At 41.7% G+C, this 9,376-nt stretch overlaps 2 protein-coding genes across 2 annotated transcripts; one reads left to right on the top strand and one right to left on the bottom strand.

Moving 5' to 3' along the window:
- Positions 1-3,088: 3,088 nt before the first annotated feature.
- On the top strand, positions 3,089-6,248 carry ebna1bp2 (EBNA1 binding protein 2). The gene is made up of 9 exons (XM_076045303.1): positions 3,089-3,300; positions 3,529-3,612; positions 3,779-3,951; positions 4,188-4,311; positions 4,432-4,521; positions 4,731-4,806; positions 4,985-5,072; positions 5,417-5,588; positions 5,701-6,248. Exons 1-9 carry the CDS (start codon positions 3,208-3,210, stop codon positions 5,746-5,748), a joined length of 948 nt encoding a protein of 315 aa, XP_075901418.1. The 5' UTR covers positions 3,089-3,207; the 3' UTR covers positions 5,749-6,248.
- cfap144 (cilia and flagella associated protein 144) lies at positions 5,607-7,449 on the bottom strand. Its single transcript, XM_076045306.1, has 4 exons — positions 7,259-7,449; positions 6,874-6,933; positions 6,649-6,752; positions 5,607-6,536 (listed from the first exon to the last, which is right to left on the bottom strand). Exons 1-4 carry the CDS (start codon positions 7,380-7,382, stop codon positions 6,435-6,437), a joined length of 390 nt encoding a protein of 129 aa, XP_075901421.1. The 5' UTR covers positions 7,383-7,449; the 3' UTR covers positions 5,607-6,434.
- Between the last annotated feature and the right edge of the window lie 1,927 nt (positions 7,450-9,376).

Here is a 9,376-nt window from a genome sequence, read left to right as displayed (position 1 = left end):
TACACCTAATGAGTAGAAGATATCGGAGTCTGTATCCACCAGAGAATGAGCATCAATACAACACAGGTTGCAGCTACAGTAAATGACCTCAATCATTTTCCCACTAATTGTTCCGGGGGATTGTTGACTTTCCCATTGCCAAAAGAATATATCTGCACTTTGCTTTGGTGCCAAGTAGGAAACCAACCACACACCTTAGTGGGGTCCAGACACTCACCACTGTCCCTTTTTTGTTCTCCTAATCGAGCAGCCTGGAATAAATCTAAGAGGAGATCTCGACCGTGTGAATCCAACTTATTTTCAGGCTGCTGTCGGGATGCAGTCTCTCACTCACAGATGAAGAGTGACAGTGAGATAAGAGCACAAAGGATGGCATTACTGTCAGTCTCAAACGTTTATAATGACAGAAATGGAAATGATGGTGCCTTTTTTTTTCTTCTTTCTTTTTTTTTTCGCATTTGAGACTCTGGATCCGGCCATGCAAGAGGAAGGAGAAATTAAGGCTGGAGAATTACAAATGGTGTATATTGATTTCCATGAGAATTGAGTGTCACTCTCAGAGGATCAGTCACTTTCTGCTTTGAGGGCTTGGAGGATAAGCCAGTGAGTGAGACTGATGACATCTCGAATGCACAGCGGTAATCGTCACAGAAGCCCCCAGACTTGTGCAAATCTTGTGTGAGAGCCCTTATTCCAGCCCACTGAGCACCATAAGTAATAACATTTGCATAAAGCCATAATTCTAAAAAAAAAAAAAATCTTGCTGCGTATGAGACAAAAACATTATTATTTTTTGTTGATTCCGGAATGGCTTTGCACGTTATGTAGAGAGAAATCTCTGTCTGATCGGTATAAGTCCAAACATTACCATAAACTATTGCAGGTGACGCTTTTCTTTTCAAGGTTAAACTAAGAGTTTCCTAAATGCATGATTGTCGAAAATGGGTGCCACCAGATCACATCGGGAGATAGGTGATAGTTCTGCAAGATGCAAATGAAAACAAATAGAAAGTTGGTTCAGGGGGCGTGAAAGAAGCTGCCAGGGAAATGCTGAGCAAACAAACTGGAGATTGCAAAGACTGAATAAATATGAGGCAAAATGGGAACAATAAAGCCCAGGTGGGATGCCCTCAAGCTGTAATATAATGTGTATCTATAAGTACTATAGTGAGAAATTTCAGACCTGAAACATCGGTGACCCAATACAGAATTGTGGAATTTCACTGGACAGAAATACAGAGAATTTGGATGCAGAGGAGGGTTCTGCTTACTTACTGTGGACAAACACCCACAATGAAAAGCAGATGGAAGAGCACATACGGTACAAGGAGAGTAATAAATACAGGAAGTAACAACCTCGGTCAAATGCAATTCTTGAGACAATTACGTGAACAAACTGAGAAAATGTTCACCGTAACCTGAAACCGCAATTTCCACAGGAAAAGTGCTGCACTTCTATGTCTCTGTAATGGGGCTGTTCTCGCAAAACTCAACTTGTCATTGGACTTTTTTGGTCAAGGTGCTCCTGTCCAAAGCTGAAAATTCACATCACACTGAAGATTACTCACAGTTTGAGCTGTGGAGGTAGAAAAGCAGCAAAAACTCATGGAGTCATGTCATTGTTCCAAACCAGTCCAAAAAAGTCTACATCCCAGGGAACAAATTCACAACCAACTTTTCAAACTGGAAAGGGGGAAACCTTGCGTGCATTCAAACAGGTTCTGTAGTTTGTTTGAGTAGAAAGCTACTGCTGTTAAGACCACTGAGGCTGCCTTCCAATGTCCCACAATTTAATCTTGCTGTCGATAATGTGTAACTGGTATGCATAATTAGTTCCTGCAGGCGCTTCGCCCTCATGTTGTTTTATCTCTCTTATCTGCTCATGTTCTGAACGTGAAAAAGAAGTGACTTGGCTTCCGCTCTACTCTTATCATGTTGAATATGGTTCCTGAACATGCACTTTTTTTTGCTTAACTACATATTTTACCCTTGGAACACAGTCACAGTTTTACACCGCCGCGCCTGTCTTTTTGCATTATAATACTGAAGATGAAACTGTCATTAGCAGGAGATTAACTGGTGTACACAAATTGCCCTGAATAGCTTCTTGATTGATTACATAAGATGACTTCTTCAATGCGTGGACATCATGTACATATTGAGCATTAATCATCCGACTGCACTCATGGTCTTATGACTAGTCCTGCAAGTTACTGTTTTCAATTTGTAACCACTGATTCAGTTTATTTTTTCATTTTTTTTTATTTTAAATCAAAATAAGTTGATGCTCTTCTTACACCTTTACAAGATGGCTGTTGTTGTTTGTTGGTAGCAACAGTGTGATAAATCAAAATGAGTAACAAGACTGGGGAAAAACAAACACAGTTTAAAGGTTAATGCAGCACTGTTGTTGGAATCAAAGGTGGATGCAGAAATTGCTGGGGTAATTGGCAAAGCAACTCTCTGCCTCAACCCATTTCTGTCTCGATACATAAAAACACTGCACATATTTCTTTGTGACCTTCAAGCCAATCACTTCAACTTGAAGTAGATGCCACCATCATTGTCCTCTCTGCGGATCAGACGATAAAGGTTTATAGTTCTGTACATCTGATACATCTCAAAAAAGCATCAATTGAGAAGATAAACTCGAGTCGGTGGGTTTCATGCTTTGTTTGATGCCGCGGACAACAGCGCCTTCTAGAGGAATATTGCTACACTTACACAAATTTACAAATTTAATCTAAAGCTATTTTGTCAACCAATTCACAGTATAATTCGGAAATAATGACTAAATGTGATGTGTGCAAAATAGTTTTGAATAACTGTAAGAAAACTACACTGTACTATGGTACAGTATACGTTTTTAAACAAAGAAGTGAATTATGGGGAATTTAATCAATTTACAATCTCTTAACGTAACTTTACAATCACTGAAAAAAAGAAATGGGGGTGTGGGGGCAGGGAATTTGAAGCTATTTTGTTGCCACTATCTATAGATTCGCTTATGTTCGAAGTAGGAACGTTTAATAGTTGTTGTTTATTTTTTCTTTCCCCTACCGGTTGGATTTGCGCGGTGGACTTGCAGAAGACGTCACTTCCTCTCCACGTGAAGTACTCCATACATGTGAGGATCGCTGTAGTGTACGCACTCACACAGGCTTTTCGTATCCATTCAAGGGCCTTTTTAGAGGATTTTGTCAACTTATGATTATCGAAAGCAGGACTATGGCGTCTTCAGATGAGGAGGAGCAGCTCGGAACAGAGTCTGAAGATGAAAGCGAATTATCGGACGGGCAGGTGAGCTCAAGCTAACTGCAGCTAACCGTGATCTCTTCAAACCGAGGAGCCAGATTCGGAATACAAATCTTTTTATGCAGTTATACGAATTGTATTGTGAATGTATTTGTGCTCAGACAGTGTGTGCACTTACGTATCGTGTAATTGATATTAATGCGTATGTTGTTGTGCCGTACAAACAAGCAGTTTTGGATACTTGAGCTCATTGATTTATTTTGCCTTCCTCAGCTCCAAGAAGCCTTTGCAAAGGGGCTGTTGAAGCCGGGAATGAACGTCCTCTTGAACAAACCAAAAAAGCTGGTCAACAGTGTGGTAAGTTTGGAGCTCATAACAAATGTTGAGTTGAAGACTTTCCCGTGGATTGATTTATTTTTCTTTCACAGTACGAAGCAACATCTCAGCTTAGAAAAGGGCTGCAGAACAACAGTGTATACTTCATGCACAGTTGTGTTAAACAATATGTTATTTTATCCTACAGGAGGGTCTGAAGCGGTGCCTTGCAGACTTCCGCAAAGATCTCCCCTGGGTGGAGAGGTTGGACATGACTAACCCGCCAGCTGAGGACGTGCTGTCGAAGGTGGAAGGAAAAGAGGCTGATGTGGCCAATGGAGATGTCACCGTAGACGATGACTTCCAGAGGGAGATGTTCTTGTGAGTCAGCGGGGCTTGGGATGCCTGGGAAAAAGCTATTCAGTTGTTTTCTGATTGAAGGTGTTGTGGGTTGGATTACAGCAGATGTTATTGTCACCGTCATGTCACATAAAATCACCCGCTTCAGGTGTATCAGACCCTGTCTTGTGGGAAGTATCAACTGACGATGTGATTTGGACGACAAGATGTTTCATATTTAATATGAGTAGTTACCATTTCTGTTTGTTGACTTCCAGCTACCGTCAAGCTCAAGCGACCGTCCTCGCAGCGCTGCCTCTGCTGAACAAACACAGCATCGCCACCAAGAGGCCTGATGACTACTTTGCAGAAATGGCCAAGACAGATCAGCACATGCAAAAGGTGAGTTTTCTTTTTTCTTTTCTTTTGTTCTTTCTTTGTTCTTTTTTTTTTTTTTTTATCCCTTCACTTTCCCCATCACTTTTTGAAATCTTCACAAACAAAAATGATTCTTTTGTCCAGATCAGGAAAAAGCTGCTGGCCAAGCAGACGATAATGGAAAGGTCAGAAAAGGCCAAGAAGCTGCGGGAACAAAGAAAGTATGGAAAAAAGGTTTGTGTCTGTTTTTCTTATTTTTGCCCCTTTGTTTTCTTACTGAATAGAATTAATTTCAAGAAAGTTGAGTAACAAGACTGTACTAGGTTGTATTGAGAATGAGATTGTAATAGTTTCAAGCCATTTGTTACACCAAAGTGACATCCTTATAAGACAGTGAGAATGGGATGAAAATAGATGCTTGATTGATGATTTTTGCTTTTCAGGTTCAAATAGAAGTCATGCAGAAGAGGCAGAAAGAGAAGACGGCTATGATGAACGCTGTCAAGAAATATCAGAAAGGTAATATTTCACATTTCTTAATGTTTCCCAAAAAAGTTTGATGTTTACACACTGATAAAATCATGCTGCTGTTTCATATGTTCCTCTGACCCAGATGCATTTATGTACAATATTTGCCCAAATAGTGAGAATTTTCTTTTGTATTTGAAATTTGAGTTCATCTGATTTTCCCTCCTAGGAATGTCAGACAAGCTGGATTTCTTGGAAGGAGAAAAGAAGGGTAAAGCCTCTTCTCAGGACCCCAAGAAGGCTGTGAACAAGAAAGGGTGAGTTGATTTATTGTCAATTCAAAACTGGATATTGGCGTCTGGTAGTTTTAGTTTGTTTAGTTTGTCTTATTGTGAGGGGATCAGCGCCAGTTGATCAAAGCTCTGGAAGACCACCCGACACTAGATTTACAACTGAGATTGGCTATGATGGCTGTGTGTGTGATGTCATAGATGCATCCAGCTCCACCATGTGATGCAGATTTATTTCTGAGCAGACTTATTGGTTTGACAAATGTGGACACAGTAGTTTTTTTTTTTTCTTTCTTTCTTTTTCACCCGTCGATTTGGTGACGCTTGCAACAACAAGAGTCTAAAGAATTTTCCTCTATGTATTCTGACAGTGCCAACGCAAAGAGAAAATACAAGGACCAAAGGTTTGGCTTCGGAGGCAAGAAAAGCGGCAAGAAGTGGAACACCAAAGAGAGCCACAACGACGTCTCCGGCTTCAGAGCCAAGATCGCCCATGGACGCGGAGCCAAAGGGGGGAAGAAGGGCAAAGGAGGCAATCAAAATGTGAGTCACTTTCACAAACTGTGTGTGTGATTATTTAATGAACTTTGTTTTTTCAAGGCATCACAACATTGCAAAGGCTGTGGCAGTCAACATTATTTCTCCTCCTTGACAGAAACGTCCCGGGAAGTCCGTACGCAGGAAGATGAAGACGCGCTCTTAAACGTGGACACGGCCGGCGCTTAAAGCTGGACTTTAATGTTGCTCATTGGTTGGAGTTCTCACGGTGGCCCTTCAGTCTCTCCTCATTCCACCAACAGCAAGTACTGCAGGACCTGAACTCTGCTTTTGACTCTTTTTTTTTTTGTTTGAGTCTGCAGTCCAATGGCTTCACGCTGACGTGAGATGTCAGAAAGAGCCACTCAGACCACCGTTTGAATTTTAATGGCACCCAATGCGACGAAAATGCCTTTTCTCCCGTGTGTTTTACGTAGTTTAACTAACTTACGAAGGCCATTTTTACAGGCCACCTCTGAAACCATACTTCAGTATCTGCAAACCTCTTGTCATCTGTTGGACTCTGTCTCCTTTTTACTGTACAACGTTCACTTCCCAGCCCTTGACACATTGATTCTCTCCCATGTGACGCGTGACCTTTCAGAATATTGAGCAGCTGTTAGTTTTGCCCTTTCGCATTCATTATTATGATCAGTATGTGATGGGGGGGGGGGGGGGGTGTGTGCTTTGCACAGACCTTTGCAAAGGTTCCCAGCAAAAATATTTCTCAGTTTTCCAAGTTTAAAAAAAAAAACAAGCATCAGGTTAAAGTGATAAAATGGGCTTTTTTTGTGATAAACAAATAAAAACAAGTGCAGAGGCTCACTCTCTGCTGGATTCACTCTCTTTTCTCTAAGTGCCGTTTGATGAACGCAGGCCAAGTTCTGTGTGTATGGTCACATCACTGCTGAATCGAGCAAAATTGAGTCTCCTGTCCCCACGCTTGGATGCAACCTGGAGATGTATGGGCAAAGTTTGTATTTTAATAAAACTGTGCTTTATGATTACCTCACGTTTTGTGGATACTACATAAAAAAAGTTTATGAAAACATTTTTTTTATTTTACCATTGCAGTTGATAGCCAGCCGATCTCCTGACTCTCCGTCTGAGGCATTGCGTATTTCTTGGTGGGCTCTTCGCGGGCTTTGTGGAAGGCTTTGATGAAATCCGCTGCAACAGAGAAAAGCGCCACTGGTGACGTTTTAAATCAGATTCTTGCGACGTCGCAGCTTCCTGCAGCGGATGTTTTCTTTTCGCGCGTGATCAAAGGAACAGTCGGCCGTGAACTCACAGTTTTCTTCAATCACTTCGGTCGGCTTCTTTGCCATGGGTTTGTCCGGCAGGATATGCACTGAGGCGACAGAAGACGTGGACACACACAGTGAGAAAGGAATAATAAGTAGCAGCCTGTAGCTCTGTAAATACATATTCACTCACTGATCAATGATCTGTAAATAGGTTTGATTTTGGGGAGATCATCACAGGAGGACACTTATTTCTGCGAGGACTTAGCAGAACATGCTAATTCAAGCAAACATTTGCAGTATTTTTGCAGAATGAATTGTACATTTGACATTTATCTGATAGTTGATCGAATGCCCACGTTTCGCATGCAATCACCCTTTGTCTCTCGAGTAAGTTTTTAAACGGAGCAGAAGTCCGATTAGCCGGCTTACACTTCCGGCGCGGGTTGATGCTGAACTCGGTGTGAAGTTTCTGGTATCTCTGCGCTTTGCTGATGGTCTCCACGTGAATCGCGTCCTGATGCACCAAATCCAGTCTGCCGTTTCCCGCCATCATCGATTAAAAAACAAGCAACTGGCACTGTGACTCGGACAAGTGGAACCAGCTGGCCTGCGTTAAAGTCGGCCCGTCACCTGGCAACAGTAAACACAGAAAAATCGTGCTGCAGTAGCGCCAGTTGGCCACTCGGTGGAGCCGCACACTTAGATTTGGTCATCGTTAACTCGCCCACGTTCTTCATCGACTGTAGTTCCCTTTGTCAACTGTCCGGAGTTTGAAAAAGACGCGAAAGTTTCATCTAATTCCTGACGTACCAATAAAATGTTCAACTTTATTTTTTTTAAAGAAGGTAACGTCAAACAATGCAGAGCAACAATATGGAAGTAAATTCCCCCCCCAAATGCTAAAAGCTAATATTTCAGCATTGTGGTGTTGAGATTACTGTGCTACATTTGTTTGCTCTCAATGTGCAAGCTGGAGTTAAACTTTTGAATATCACACAATTACAATTACAATTACTTCACATGAATGCTTCATTATAGTAGTGTGATTTATTGTGAGGGAGGTCATCTTTATTTGAAGCGCATAAAAAATAAAATAAAAAAAATCTTCATTACATTTCGGCTATTAGTTGTTTTTCCTTACGCAGGCCAGTCGTACGAGCTTTGAAATGCGTTATCCAGAGAATGATTTGGCTGACACTCATTCTTGGAATCTTCCTAATCATTGGAAACATTGAGAGAGCACGTCATGATTTAAACATTTTAAATCAAGCCTGCAGGGGTGCGGGGGGGCTCTTTAAAGAGTTTTAAGCTCATTAAGATCACTGAAAAATGAATGCACACAGCAACGCCTGCTTGTGAAAGTGGCACTGACAGGGAAATGAAAACCTCAGACAAAGAAATTGTGTCTTTGCAGACACATTTTATTAAATTTTTTTATTAAATTTTTTAACCTTTTGGCCCTTTTGCGTTTGTTGTTGCTGTGTATTTTCTAAGATTTTGCCACAGCGCATGCTGCCCACGCTCCCATCTTTTCCAATGCAAGACCTGGCTACTGTGCAGGATGTCAGAGCTGTTTCCGCTCAGAGCATCGGGCCGGATGCATATTTCATGAGGTTAATATATTTACTATTGACGAGTACCTCATGCAAGACCACTTCAAAACCCGCCAGAGTGTCTTTTTGATATTCTTATCGACTCAGATTATGTCAGGATGATATTGCGGTGCTGCTTTTTATGAGGATGTTTAAGGATTCTGTCGACTTTGTGTGGCCACAGAGCCTTCGGACTCGGTCTCTTAAACCATCAGAAAACTTCTTATCCGCCGCTTTATGGAACGCAACGGCTCCTCCGTGAAAAGCAGAAAATCAGCAACTTATTTTTCTACTTTGCAACCAAAGAAGTCGAGCGCATCAAGTCTCTGGGGCCTTGTTTTGTTCTCTCTCTCTCTCTCTCTCTCTCTCTCTCTCTCCCCCCCAACTTCCAGAAGTCATTTGCTTCCTCCATTATACGCTGTATTTCCTTCAGATCGCTGCAGTTTTGTGTACGCCGCTAGCCTGCAGCAAACAAACCCATCAAAATGTAGCGACGGGCAGCAGCAGCAGAGTGAGCGTGTAGGACCAGCCTGCGAGAAAATGTAGCGCCAGCCTGAATTCTTTATTTTTTTTTTTTTTTTTCCCACTATACATGATGTTCTCTTCAGGCGACAGATGACTATTGAGGCATTTTTTCGCACTTCACTCATTGGGTCTGTCTGCTGTGCATGGAAGCATGAATTCAGCTCAAACAAACACACAAACTCGGCACGCACACACTTTGTTTTTGTTTTTTTTGTTTTTTTATCCTGTTCAGAAACTGCATTTCCATTCCTCAAAAACCTTTCCCATGCAGTTCAGTTGAAACATCTCACAGAGAGAAACATCGCATTGAAGAGCAAGTTCAGAGTCGGACTCTTTCCACAAAGACACACACACACACACACACACACACTGGTGCACGATAATTCTGATACAGCACCAAATGAAACACTGCTGGAATATATTTAAGACA

The sequence above is a fragment of the Nelusetta ayraudi genome, unplaced genomic scaffold (assembly GCF_046127955.1).
Source record: "Nelusetta ayraudi isolate G7.1 ecotype Tasmania unplaced genomic scaffold, CSIRO-AGI_Nayr_v1 ptg000084l, whole genome shotgun sequence".
Lineage (NCBI taxonomy): Eukaryota > Metazoa > Chordata > Actinopteri > Tetraodontiformes > Monacanthidae > Nelusetta > Nelusetta ayraudi.
The sequence above is the reverse complement of the archived record's forward strand: the minus strand, read 5'-3'. Positions and strand labels throughout refer to the sequence as shown.

Bases quoted from the DNA above. Each gene is read 5' to 3' on its own strand.
- ebna1bp2 (XM_076045303.1), top strand. From the start codon at position 3,208: ATGATTATCGAAAGCAGGACTATGGCGTCTTCAGATGAGGAGGAGCAG. The intron at 3,301-3,528 runs GTGAGCTCAAGC...TGCCTTCCTCAG, and splicing joins GCGAATTATCGGACGGGCAG to CTCCAAGAAGCCTTTGCAAA. The intron at 4,807-4,984 runs GTAATATTTCAC...TTTCCCTCCTAG, and splicing joins TGTCAAGAAATATCAGAAAG to GAATGTCAGACAAGCTGGAT.
- cfap144 (XM_076045306.1), bottom strand. From the start codon at position 7,382: ATGATGGCGGGAAACGGCAGACTGGATTTGGTGCATCAGGACGCGATT. The intron at 6,934-7,258 runs GTAAGCCGGCTA...CTGTCGCCTCAG, and splicing joins CATCAACCCGCGCCGGAAGT to TGCATATCCTGCCGGACAAA. The intron at 6,537-6,648 runs GTAAAATAAAAA...ATACATCTCCAG, and splicing joins GCTGGCTATCAACTGCAATG to GTTGCATCCAAGCGTGGGGA.